Genomic DNA, 13,981 nt, shown 5'->3' with positions numbered 1-13,981 from the left:
CAGGAATTACATACTGCTGAACAACAAAACCAGGTACTTTTTCATGCTTTGCTTATTGCATTACTATCATGTGTAAGTGGTGGATGGGGCTTTTGTCAGTAGCTCAGGAGTTACCAGATTATTTTATTTCTGGCACCAGATTTCCAGCATGAAATCACCCTGGGGGCTCCCTCAGGTCAAGTTTTAGAACTGCCGGTCTGTAAGCATAGCTTATAGTAGGTCCAGCCAAACAACAGGGATAGGGAGGGTGCAGTAGCCATCTCTACTGACCCAGATTCTGGGCAGGTAGACAAGGACAAAATCTGTCGTGCTCCATGCTGCTGACTGATACATTCAAAGCCATAAAATACACAATGTTCCACCTAAGACAAAAATGCCTAACACAGTGCTGCTGTAGCTACACTGTTTCTGGACTGCAGTATCTGGGCCAGATCAGAGCATAGCCGGATATTCTTTGGTATGTCTTGCTGAGAACTTTCTAATATAATGACACAGTTTCTGGAGTGGTATTGACTCTCACTGCTCTCACTTCATCATTTTGGAGTGCAAAGGGAATGAGATCAAGTCTGCTCATATATGTCTATATATACATGTGCCCCTTGAGACAGAGTTTAGTGTGCAATCTCTTAAAAGGCTTGTTTACAGATATAGGATGAGTGTATTTTTAAACTTTTTTTCCAATATCTGAACTTCTGAAAATAATTCTCCATCCCTTTAGAACAGACTTATACTGTATCAGTCTCATGTTAGTAGGCTGCACAATCTCCAGCCACTCTGGTGCTGAACCTCACTTTGATAACTTTTACCCACTTATGCACCACTATTTTTCTTTTCCCTGGTGTCCCAGTCAGGCACAGTGGTGGGACCTCTTACCACGAGGGAGAGGTTAAGAACCTCAGTGAGCTGACTTGTACTCACTACTGATTATACTGCTCCCCAAGGTGTTTCATGAGTGGAGGCATGGATATCTTCATGGCATGGTTGTTGGGGTCCCCTGACTCTTCCTCTGTGTCTTTAACTCCCCTCATGCACGTTATATTGTCAGAGGGAGACCTTGGTACACATATAAACTTGAGGCCATTTGGCTGAAGCTTCTCTTCCTACCCATAAAGTAAAGGGAACTCCTTATCAGCCTGCTCCTGAAACGAGCTATGCTGACCGTCCACAGCTTCAGGAGGAGGAAGTTTGACAAAAGGAATTCTAGCAAGTCTAGGTTCTGTTTCTATTCCTTGTTTGTCATAAATCTTGGGTCAGTGTTGACCAGCTTTCTGGGATCTTTCTTGAAGCAGTGGGCACTGTGTGAAGCACTCTGTTACCTCCAGTTTCCTATTTCAGCATTTTTGATTTCCTTTCACATACACACTATTGTTCTGTTTCTTTAATTGTACTCTGTAATTGTTGAGTTCCCCCTCTCTTGTTGTAGTCTTTCTTCCCATTTTTGGGAAGCTTGCTTTCCTCTGAAAGAGAACTCATGGCCACTGTTGTATTGTTTCTCTCCTCTATATTCTCCTGCTCTAAATTAAGATTTTTCCATACCAAAATTGAAAGTTCTTATTTCTTCCAGAATTGCTTTCTTCCAATTTGCAAGTAGTAGGGCAGTTTCTTTCTAACAATTTGAGATTTCTGCCATGTTTATTTCCTCCTTTCTGCTACTTAGATATTTGAAAAGGATTTAATAGCAATTTAAAAATATGATTCAGGTACTTTCCTTTGGCAATGCATTGAAATAGTTGAGAGTTAAATTCATTTCCATATCCTTTTACAGACACTCCTGGATCAGTGCCAGAAGATGGAAGTGGACCTAAGCTCCCTAAGGGATATACTGGATGCAGAGAGACGAGAGTCTCAGGATCTCAGAGAGAAGATGGAGCTGGAACTAGCTGAGAGGAAGCTGTCCTCCCATCACTTGCAGGAGAAGTTGCAGTGTCTCTCGGAACAGCTGGAAGAGGCAGGAAGAGCCCAAGCCGAATTAGAGGTGAAGTATAAAGACCTGGAGCAGGAACAAAGGCTGGAGGTGGAAGAGAAAAACCTGCAGATCAGTTGTCTTAAGGTGGCTGAGCAAGAGCTGCAATCTAGCCATGCTGCCCTTGTAGCTGAAAATGATCAGCTGAAACAGGATGTTGACCGGCTGTTGGTGTTGTCTGCCGAAAGCAGTGCTACAATACAGAAACTACAGGGTGAGCAAGCACAACAGTTTGGTGACGCAGGTTCTCAAGAGCCTAAGGATCATTGGGTTGCCTTCTATTTGGCTTTGTTTTTGTAATAGCTTGTAAGAAAGTCTTGGTCTAACACTTCCTGATTGCATAGGAACATAGGAGTGGCTGTACTATATCAAACTAAAGGTCTATGTAGCGCCATCCCACCTTTCTGTCTTTGGCAGTAACCAAAGCCAGTTGCAAGAGGAGGAACCTAAGAGTAGGGCAGCATATATGGTGCTTTCTTTGTGTGCTGTCCCAGCCTATAATCTTTTGAGGCTTATAGATTTCTTGAGCCAGATGTGGGTTTTTAATTAATTTTAATATCTTGTTGGATTTTTTCCATCAGTTTATCTAAGTTCTTTTTACATGTGCCACATACTCCAGAGTCTGAATTTCTACTGAAACTGTAAGTAAAACAACCAAGGAAAGCAAACTACCATTTTGTCTGTAGGCTTATATTAGAACTAATAATATTGATCTTGCTTCAAGCCATTATTTCAAATTGATTTTCTTCCAGCTCCTTTATGACCCAAAACTGAAGTGGTGACTGAGAGATAAGGGATCTCATATACTATCATGCATACGTGTAAACTGGATATATTTCAGCAAAAAAGGCAAGAACACACTTTAACTCCCCTTTTTCCCCTCCATTAGATGAACTTGTACAGAAATCTGAAGAATTTGTCTGGTGTCAGAATGAACTGAAATTCCAGTCAGTAGTGCAGGTCTCTGAACTGAAGAAACAGGTATGATCTTTTCATATGAGTTTCCTGAAATTTTCACCTCTGTTGAGAAACTGAAACTGAATTAAATGTTTGGATTCCCTTTGTATTGCTTGAGAAAGGCTCTTATGGGTTCTGTCAGCTGACGGGCAGACATGTTATGACTGTGGAAGCCTAGGAAGAAGTAGAAGTCAATTTGAGTAATTTAAAAGTTGCCCATTGATTTGTTAAAAGGTTAACTGAAAGATCAAAGACTAATGTGTATGTATAAACTGTACTGAAATGTATCTTTTTCCCCTCTGTCTTATGTTTAAACAGCATGAAACAACTTCACAGGAAAAAATAATAGATCAGGAAGATCAGAATGGGACTTCACTCCTACCCACAGAAAACTTGGAAGGGCAGAAGACAGAAGGTGGTGTGATTATCTTACCTATTTTAAGAATATTAAAATATTTAAGCATTTTTCTTGCCTATTTTTAGATAATAAACATGTCCATGGTTACTGGTTCATTATGCTTTCATTGCCAAGATCTTCAGAAGTACTGTGTAATTTGTTCCAGAAGTTAAAGTAGAATTGAATTCTAAAGAGAATAGGAACTATTTGTATCTCAAACAGTGAACAGACTGACCGAAACAAGTAAGTAAACAATCTGGAATTATTAAAAAGACTGGGCTGTGCATCATAGGCCTGCCTGCATGGTGTTGTCTTATGGAGCAGTGGTTGGTGTTTTGGCCATGAGACAGAGTGGGTAGAACTTGTTAATTAATGGTTCACATGCTTCATGTTCCTGCCTGTGTGATCTATGGTGATAGGTGCAAAGAACATGGAGAAGACATGAAAAAGCTAGGATGATGGCAAGGATGGTAATATTATGTGATTGCAAGCTATTCCAGAAAAGGGTGCCAAGGTTAGCTTCATTGTGATAGGGCATATTGAATTCAATGAATAGTTGTGGTTTATTGAGGTTTTTGTTCCATTAATGTCAGTTATGCCTAAGGATGGTAGAATAAATTTTGTATTCCAAGACACTGTGCACTTGCACATTCCTAGATTACACAAAATAAGATATAACTGAAGTATTAGCTCCTCCCTGATACAAAATGCTGACAATCTGCTGGTGGTGCTTCTGGGGGTGTTATTTTTGATAGCTTTTGCTGAAACAGTAAAGGGCCCATACATACGCCACATAAAAAAAAAAAAAAAAAAAAAAAAAAAACAAAAAAAAAACAAACACAAAAACAAAACAAACCCAGACAGACAATTAAGTTGGTTTTGAGTGTCTAGGCTTGTGGAGTGGTAGCAGTAATATCAACACAGTATCAGAATTATAGTATAAAAAGATGGGTTCCCACAGTTTTTGACTTTAGGGGTATGGTGGCAATAGACTGTCTTGATTTTTGCGGGAATAGATTCCTTTTACTTCCTGTCATTCAGATATACCCTCTTCATAAGAAACCTGGTGGGGGAATAATCGCCAATAAACCAGATTCTTGCAGTCCTAGAACATCTCCCTTCTCTCTTTCTATTCCATGAACTCAGAAATGCAGGTCTTTAACAGGCTTCAAGACATCATTTAGAATCATAGAATGGTTTGGGTTGGAAGGGACTTTTAACCTGCCTGCCCTGGGCCGGGACATCCTTCACTAGATCAGGTTGCTCAAAGCCCCTTCCAACCTGACCTTGAACATGTCCAGTCATGGGGCAACTGACAGTCTGGGCAACCCAAAGAAAAGAAGCCCTCTTGAAAAGGTGCAATAAGGCCTCCCTGGAGCCTTCTCTTCTCCACACTGAACCACCCCAACTCTCTCAGCCTTTCTGCATGGGAGAGATGTTCCAGCCCTCTGATAATTTCCATGGCCTCCTCTGGACTCACTCTAACAGATCCATGTCTGTCTTGTACTGGAGGACTCCAGAATTGGACACAGTACTCCAGGTGGGGTCTCACAAGAGTGGAGTAGAGGGGGAGAATTATCTCTGTCGACCTGCTGCCCACACTTCTTTTGATGAGGCCCAGGATATGATTGGCTTTCTGGGCTGCAAGCACACATTGCCAGCTCCTGTCCAATTTTTCATTTACTGGTATCCCAAAGTCATTCTCTGCAGGCCTGCTCTCAATCCATTCACCCTCTAATCTGTAGATACTGGGGATTGCCCCAACCCAGGTATAGGACCTTGCACGTGGCCTTGTTGAACTTCATGAGGTCACATGGGCCCACTCCTCAAGCTTTTCAAGGTCCCTCTGGATGGCATCCCATCCTTCTAGCAGATCAACTGCACCGCTCAACTTGGTGTCATCTACAAGCTTTCTGAGGGTGCACTCAATCCCACTATGTTGTGAATGAATTGCTCTGCGATTTAATGGCAAGAATGTTGGGGGGACCATATCAAAGACCTTCCAGAAGTCCAGCTTTTAATCTGGTATTATGCCCTGAGTTAAGATTAAGTATATCCAAAATGTAGCTGGGAGGCTTTCATCAGCTTTCTTGAAAAGCAGATCCTTCCTCCACTGAAAGGAATTCTACCTGAAAAATGTAGTGACTTTTAGAGCTTTACTATCACGTTACTTAAAAGGTCTTTCCCAGTACATGTTTACTTCAAAACAAACTTTTTGTTGTAATTCTGTTTCTAGTGGCTGTGTTAAAAAATGTCAGTAACAAAGTATTCAACATTTTAAGCACTGGGAGATGTAATTTCTTCAACAAAAAACCAAACCAAAACAACAAACCCACACCAAAAAATGAAATGGAAACATGTGAAACATGTAAAACATCACCATTTTTCAAACCTCCTCTGTAGGTTCTAAATACTTTGTTATTCTTCTTCGGCTCCTGATGACTAATTTGTTAGTCTTATTTAAAGTGTGATGTCTAGTACTGTGGGCAGTTTTGTAGTCCTGACTTGAGTAGAATGAAATAAGGATTTACATATAGTTACCTTGTATTTTGCAATTTCTGATGATTTTCAAGCAGACCTCAACAAATGCTTCCAAACTACTTAACTATCACTTTCTAAAATGTAAACACTTTTGAAATCCTTTTATAGTCCTTTAATTTTCACAGGCTTAGCAGTGCATTATACCAGTATATCTGTTGGTCTCTTTACTAGCCACGTGGATTCCTTAAACTTTTCTTGAAGCAGCTCTTTGAGTGATTGAATGTCTCTCCTCCTGCTACATACAAGACCATCGAGTTTACCTTTTTCTACTTTCCTTTCTACACTAAGAAAACAGACGAGTTAGGTTAACAGTTGGACTCAATGATCTTAAGGGTCTTTTCCAACCTAAATGATTCCATGAGTCTGTCATCTTCAGGAAAAGCCTGTGATGTTCAGCCAGTTTCAAAAAAAGCAAACATCTGGACTGAGAGCTAGAGATTGCTTTTCAGAGTCACAGTATAGATAATTTAACATTAGATATAAGGCTTTCCCTAGTTAATTTAGTGGAAGAAAAAGTTGGAAGACTACAGTATGGTATGAATTGATAAAGGAAAGCACTATCACAGACAACTGACAGACTGCTTTCCAGATGTTACAGTTCACAAAAACAATTCATCTGAGCCTCCTCAAAATATGTAATACTTTTAACTTAGCAAATACCATTTTGAATAGTCAGTTGTATATAGAGAAGAGTTTAAAGGGGCACAAAAGAAAACTTTATACCGTATCTTAATGCTGTGTTCTCTCTGCATGCTCAGAATTGGAAAGTACAAAAATTGGAAAGTACAAAAATTCTTAGCCCTAACAGAACTGTTTAACTTGGTCCTGAATTTTGTTTTGCATATATACATTAACATATATTTCGTATCATCACTGGTAGTTACATGTTCACAAAAATGGGGCCTGTTTTTTAATGCTTCTAAGTTGATACTTCTGAGGAAGAAACACATGTTGTATAAGTTGTTTTACTGACTCTTATACTAAAAGGTTGAGGCATCATCTCTAATATAATTAGCTAGAACTGAGATGAATCATAGAATCACAGAATAATTTATGTTGGAAGGGATTGAAGGCAGATTTTAGTCCAGCTTCCTCCTAGAAGCAGGATCAACTGTCAGATCAGACCAGGTTACTGAAGCCTTTATTCAGTCAGGTCTTGAAAACCTCTAATGATGGTTGACAATTGACTGTCCTCATGGCAAAAAAGGTCTTAATTACATCCAGTTGGATCCTGTTTTGTTTCAGTATATGTGTGTTGTCTTTTGTCCTCCTACCTTGCATGACTGTAAAAAGCCTGGCTCTGTCTTCTCAATAACCTCTTCATAGGTGTTGGAAGGCTGCTTTTAGGTCTACCCAAAGCCTTCTGTTCTTAAGGGTAAAAAAAAAGCCTTGTTCCCTCAGCCTCTCCTCACAGGAAAAGTGCTCCAGCCCTGTGACCATATTGGTGGTCTTCTGCTGAACTTGCTTCAGTTTATTAACGTCTTTCCTATATTGGGGGTCCAAAACTGAATGCAGTACTTGAAATGCAGTCTAATGCATGCCCAGTAGAAGAGGATATCTTCAATCGATCTGCTGGCTAGACTGCTGTTCATACAATCCAGGATGCTGTTGACTTTGTTTGCTGCTAGGCACACTTGCTGGCTGATGTTTAGCCTAATGTCCAGCAGATCCTCTTCATCCTTTCTTGCAGAGCTGGTCCCCAGTCTGCGTTCCCAGGGCAGGACTTTACATTTGTCCTTGTTAAATTTCATGAGGTTCCTGTTACCCCATTCTTCTAGCCTGTCTAGGTTACTGTAAATGGCAGCCCTGCCAGCGAGGGGCTGTTTCCCCTCAGTATGTTGTGTTCTCCAAACTTGAGTGTGGACTCTGCCACCTCCAGGTCACAGATAAAGATGTTAAACAGGAGAGGTGATAGATAGACCTCTGTGATGTTCCACTTGTTACCAGCCTCCAGACAGAGTATGACCTATTCATCACTATTCTCTGAGCCTGACCATCCAACCAGTTTTTTATGCACTGAATTGTCCTTCAGACCATCACTTCTTATTTTCGATACAAAAATATTGTGTGAGACACTGGCAAAAGCCTTGCTAAAGTCAGGGTAAATGCTATCTGTAAATCCTTAAATACATAAAAGGCAATTGGGTAGTCCAGGTATGATTTAACCTTGGTAAATCCATGCTGACTGTTTCTCAGTCACTGCCTCCTCTTCCATGTGCCTGCTAATGTGCTCCAAGAGGACTCATTTTATGATTTCTGGAGGGACTGAAGTGAGGTATACTGGCTTGTAGTTTACCGTATCATCTTTTTGGCCTTTTTTTGAAGGTGATACACCATTTGTCTTTCTCCAGTCATAGTGGCCTTCCCTCAATTTCCATAACCTTTCAGCAATGATACTGTCTCAGGACCCTTGAATACAAGACAACCCATCTGTTCTCATAAATTTGTATCACTCGATTTCACCAAGTAGTTCCTGACTCAGTCCTCAGGATAGAGGCTTGAAAAACTTTGTTGCTGAAGCCAGAGACAAAGGTACAGAGTATCTTAGCGTTACCTGGGTGCACTGTCACTAAATCATAAACCTGGTTCAGCAAGTCCCACGTATTCTTTGTTCAACCTTTTACTACTAATGTAGAGATAGAAGCTATTCTTGTTGCCCCTGAAATCCCTTGCAAGTCTCAACTCCAGTCTTTTTTGGCTTTTCTAACACTGTCCCTAAATGTTCCTGAATTCCTGCTTTGCAACCTGTCCTTGTTTTTATCTCCTATATAATACTTCTTTGCCTCAGAGTTCTGTAATGAGTTCCATGTTTATTCAAGCCAGTCTCCTGATACGTTGCCTTGTTTTCCTGAGTGTTGAGATGGACTGTCCTTGAGCTTGGAGGGTGCTGTCTTTACAAACCTGCCAGCCTTCCTGAGTTTCTTTGCCCTTCAGACCTGTCTCCCGTGGGTTCCCACCTATCAGTTCCCCAAATAAGGTGAAGTCTGGTCTCCTGAAGTCTAAGATCTGTACCTCTCTTACTCTCCTTCATTGCTCCCCTCAGGATCTTGAACTCCTCTATTTCACAACAGCCAAGGCTGCCGTGATTATCACATATCCAGCCAGTTATTCCCTGCATGTGAATGGCAGATCTAGCTGTGTGTGACTCTTGGTTGGCCCATCCCATACCTGTATCAAGAATTTATCTCTGACGCTCCCCAGAAATCTTGCAGATTGTTTGCATTCTGATATGTTACCCTTCCAGCAGATGTCAGGGAGGTTAAGGACCCCCAGAAGATTCAGGATCTGTGACATAGAGGCTTCCTCAAATTGTTTAAAGACAGACATTTACTGGCAAGTAGCCAGTGTGGAAATGAAACGTAGTCTGTCTCCCCAGGTAGTGAGAAGACTGAGTTGGTGTCTGTTGGTATCAAATGTAAATGGAAGCTTTCTTCCTGTAGTAGTTAATCAGGAAAGCTAAATAACTGTAATTACTACTTTCAAACATTAATTTATTTTCTAGATGTGGTACAGGACACTTTTTTGCCTACCTTCTGCTTTGGAGTATCAAAATGCCTAGAGTATATCTTGAGTATCATAGAATGGTTGAGGTTGGAAGGAACCCAGAGCAAGTTGCCCAGGACCATGTCCAGATGCCCAAGACAGGAGACTCTACAACCTCCCTGGGCAGCCTGTGCCTATGCTAAGTCACCCTCACAGTGGAAAAAGTGTTTCTTCATGTTCAGAGGGAACCTCCTATGTTTCAGTTTGTGCCCGTTGCCTCTGGTTCTCTCACTGGGCACCACTGAAAAGAGCCTGGCTCCATCTTCTTTACTCTCTTCCTTCAGGCATTTATACTCATTGATGAGATCCCCCCTGAGCCTTCTCTTTGCTAGGCTAAAGAGTCCCAGCCCTCTCAGCCTTTCCTCATATGAGAGGTGCTCTAGTCCCTTAATCATCTTCGTGGCTCTTCGTTGGACCCTCTCCGGTACGTCCATGTCTCTCCTGTACTCAGGAGCCTGGAACTGGACACGGTACTGCAGGTGTGGCCTCACCAGTGCTGAGTAGAGAGGCAAAGGAACACTTTGCCTAACGCAGCCCAGGATACCATTAGCCTTCTTTGTGACAAGGACACATTGCTGGTTCCCAGTCAGCTTGGTGTCAGCCAGGACCCCCAGGCCTTTTCTGCAAAGCTGCTTTTTAGCTGGGTGATCCTCAGCATAAACTGGTGCTATGTGGTTGTTCCTACCCAGGTGGAGGACTTTGCAATTCTCCTTGTTGGAACTTTGTGATGTTTCTGTCAGCCCACGGCTCCAGCCTGTCCAGGTCCCCCGGGATGGCAGCCTAACCCTCTGGTGTATCAGCAGCTTCTCCCAGTTTTGTGTCATCTGCAGGCTTGCTGAGGGTGCAGTCTGCGCCATCATCCAGATCATTAATGAAGATGTTGAACAGGATCGGACCCTGTATTGGTCCCTGGGGTACACTGCTAAGTTACTGGCTTCCAACTAGGCTTTATGCTGCTGATCACCACCCTGTTGCTTGGCCATTCAGCCAGTTTTCGATCCCCCTCACTGTCTGCTCATCCAGCCCATAGATCGACAGCTTCTCTGAGGCTCTTACGGGAGACAGTGCCGAAAGCCGTACTGAAGGCCTTGATGATATCCACTACTCTCCCCTCATCTACCAAGCCAGTCATTTCATCATATACAGTGACATACCTATGATAAATGGTGTTTATATGCCAGTTTACAGAAATAAAAATGTAAAAATGTCCTGAATAGAACAGCAGCTGAGTTCTTGTACCGATCTTGACTTGGATCATGACCCTTGAGTCTTTTATTCTTCTCTAAATTTAACAATTTCTCATTTTATCTTTATCCTAATGAAATTTGAAACATTTTGCTACAATAGGTCTTTCTTTCCCCTCCTTTATAAAAATGTTTCTTAAAACTTGAAACTCTTATCAGCTGTCCTTTAATTTTAGTCTGTATAACAACAATTGTTCATTTCTAAAATGCGCTTAAAATAGCATGTTGTTTTGGTGGTTTGCCTCTTAAAAAAATAAACACTAAAACACAGTATCCAATCACAATGTTATATATCTCCACTACAGAGGTGTTACTAACAGCCATGTGCCCTGTTCTCTAAAGCTCCTGGAGGAATATCCTGTTACTCTCTAAATCAGAGTTTTAATTTTCAAAGAAATTGTTTGTGTTTGAATGTTTCAGAAATACCACACTTGCAGCTTGTTCTCCAGGAGCCTCAGTAGGAAGCTGTGATGGTTGCAGAAAATGTGAATCAGGTAATGATTAAGCAGCTGAAATAAGCTAAAACTAAAATAGGTCAAGGACTGACCTTAAAATAGCTAAGCTGTTATGGCCTTTTTTAACAATCCTCTTTGGAAGGTTATTATTAACTGGATTAATAATGAAAGACAGAAATAGCTTCGAAATACTGCTTGTACTGTGTTCTTACCAGACTGTAGTTCCCTTTGCTGGCTGTGTGGAATTCTTGTCCTTCATCCACCCAATCCATACTCGTGCTATTTTCTGCTTCTTGTGAGTTAGTTCTTCAGCAAAACCCAGGCTAACTGGGGCAAATCTCAGGAAATACAACTCCAAAGGCTCTGCTGTCATTATAGGATGCCTTTTAAACGAACCGTATCCATTCCCACTGCCCTAATGGGGATCTGGCAGAGTGACTGGAGGAATCTGAGTCTCTTTGTTAAGTGGTAGACAAGGAGACTATCTTTGTACTCTTCAGCTGTGAACAGCTGCAGGTACAATTGCAGTCAGTCTATTGGTGAGAAGAGTACCGGAGGAGATGCTGCTGCTTTGCTTTATACTCAGTCAGCAAGGTGACGGAGATGACTGCCTCTGTATACCTGTACTAAAAATTTGTGTAGAATTGTTCATTAACTTAGAGCAAGATCTGGGCACTTTCCAGACTGCTCCACTCTGTTCCAACCTGCCAGCAGGGGGAAGAAGATGATACTGTTTTATCTAATACATTCCTCTCCAACAGAGGCAGTTTATAGTATATATATTACTGTGAAGTATTAGGGCAAAAGTTGACATTTGAGACTCGTGTTGGAACTGGAGAAGGCATTCTGAGTTAGCTCATCCTGCTTGACTTCAGACCTTTATATTCCAACTGCGTGTGGTCGAGGTGTAAGCTAGTGGATCAACAGGCATAGACGCAGGCACACACACACACAGAGTCTTTTCAAGGGTGGATATAAACCTTTGAGCTATTTTCTAGACCCCTTTTATAGACAGTGGAGATAACAGGTTCTTTAGCATATGATTCACCTGGACCAAGGTGGACGTTGAAAATCGGTCAATGAATCCAATGCTGGAATTGTCCGTTTCAATGTCTTAATTATAGAAAGAGTCTAGCTAAATAGCTTACGTGTAAGTATTTACACTTGGACAGCTATATCCTGCCATTTGTGCATCTGACCCATGACTTTAGGCCAAAATGTGTGTGAATCCAAACCCAGTTCAGGGGTTTGGGTCATGTGCACAAGTTATTTGGATGCATGCCATACGTTCCATTTCAGTGCTTGGAGCTTGCAATGGCAAAATGCTCTAGAACTTGGATCTGGAGATCGTTTCCTTATGATTGTGTGACCTGTTAGTGCCCTGTACTTACATTCTAGGTAGTTACAGCAAATGTTAATTCTGAACACTATTTTGTTTTCAGTCTTTCCATTGTTGGATTGGGTTGGGCTTTTTTTACCTGCTTTTTTTGGAGTAGGAGGGAGTAGCTTTTTTTAGAGATGCTTTATTTAGTTCTGATTCGTAGTCTCTTTGTACTCTAGTTCAAACCTTTTCCCACAGAAGTAGTACTAACAGTGCTGATTGATTGTTGTGGTGAAAGACAAGGTGTGTTGGGAACCAGCCAGAAATATTGCCATTCATTTCAGATGCATGTTAACTTAAGTGGCTTTTCAGAATGAAGAAATTAGATGAAGTCTTAGTTCTTGTATGGATGTCAACAGCAAACTAACCAATTTCCTGGGCTCTATTCAGCATCTTTGTGTGGGCAAAAAGAGCGTGTGTCTGTGAAATAGCAAAATCTTCTCTCTCTGTCCAGTGTGTTCCATCATCTTTAAGAGTCATGTTCTGTCCTGTCTGACAGAGAAGCAGGAGACATAAAGCAATTAATACATTGTTGTGGGCTGGTTTGTCTGTGTGGTAGAGGCTAGTGTAACTTTCCTGGGAATACTGCAGGTTCTTTATGTGCTGGAGTAGTGAGGCATACAGTGACAAACACATGACTTACCATCTTATCTTGCTTAACATCAAAACCAATCTACTTTTTTTTTTTTTAATTTATTTTCATTAGGCATCAGAGTTGTGTCTAAAGTTGGGACTAATAGTTTTTACTTAAAGCTTGGCAAAGCAGCAGGCAGCTAAGATAGCTGTCTTCTAACGCAAAGATCATGGCTCAAAATGAAGTATTTTTTCTTCAAACAACAGAATAAGAATGTTGGACCTGAGGTGGAATTGCAAGACTTGCAGACTCTGGAAGCTCCAGCCTCTTACGTAGAGTGGTCTTCTACTTCTACAGGTGAGGAAGCAGAATAAGGCATGTGACAAGAAAATTGTGGAAACCTGAGATGTTTCAGGGACAAATCTAAGGTGATTTGGAAAGAGGAGCTCTGAGGTCAGAATCTAGAGATGTGTAGGAGATAGAAAAGGTGCACATGAGGCAGAAGAGAACATTCTGATGTGGGATGGATAGGTTATATCAGAAGAGAAGAAAGAAGTGGTTCCTAAGATGAGAAAGAGAGAAGGGTTTGAAGGGGAGTGTGTTTGTAGATGCAAAGGTTGATGTATAAAATACAGATGAGAATTAAGGTAAGACGAAGAATTGGGTCCCTCTCTGCAAGCTAGTAAATTTCTTTTTGTGTCTGGAATTACCACCACCACTCCTGCCCTCAAATTATTTAAAAAAAAAAAAAACACCACACACAGAAAAAACAACAACAACAAAAAACCCCAAACCAACCTGTTACCTAGTTCACTTGTCTCTTTGCCTCTTTGTTCTTCTGTAGAGGTTAGATCTAGTGTAGAATTAGGTAATGCCAGCATGCAGCAAATGCAGGAGGTTTTACATGTGCAGAGCTATTGGGGATC

At 41.3% G+C, this 13,981-nt stretch overlaps 1 protein-coding gene across 1 annotated transcript in view; it reads left to right on the top strand.

The window, feature by feature from the left end:
• GOLGB1 (golgin B1) overlaps positions 1 to 13,981 on the top strand; it is a 41,947-nt gene that overhangs the window by 5,859 nt on the left and 22,107 nt on the right. Inside the window, 6 exon segments of the mRNA XM_009698089.1 lie at positions 4 to 33; positions 1,766 to 2,177; positions 2,853 to 2,944; positions 3,239 to 3,338; positions 11,066 to 11,139; positions 13,322 to 13,412. Coding sequence (XP_009696391.1) covers positions 4 to 33; positions 1,766 to 2,177; positions 2,853 to 2,944; positions 3,239 to 3,338; positions 11,066 to 11,139; positions 13,322 to 13,412 — 799 coding nt within the window.

Source organism: Cariama cristata, unplaced genomic scaffold, assembly GCF_000690535.1.
Source record: "Cariama cristata isolate BGI_N322 unplaced genomic scaffold, ASM69053v1 scaffold3424, whole genome shotgun sequence".
Taxonomy (NCBI): domain Eukaryota; kingdom Metazoa; phylum Chordata; class Aves; order Cariamiformes; family Cariamidae; genus Cariama; species Cariama cristata.
This window is presented reverse-complemented; position numbering and strand designations above follow the sequence as displayed.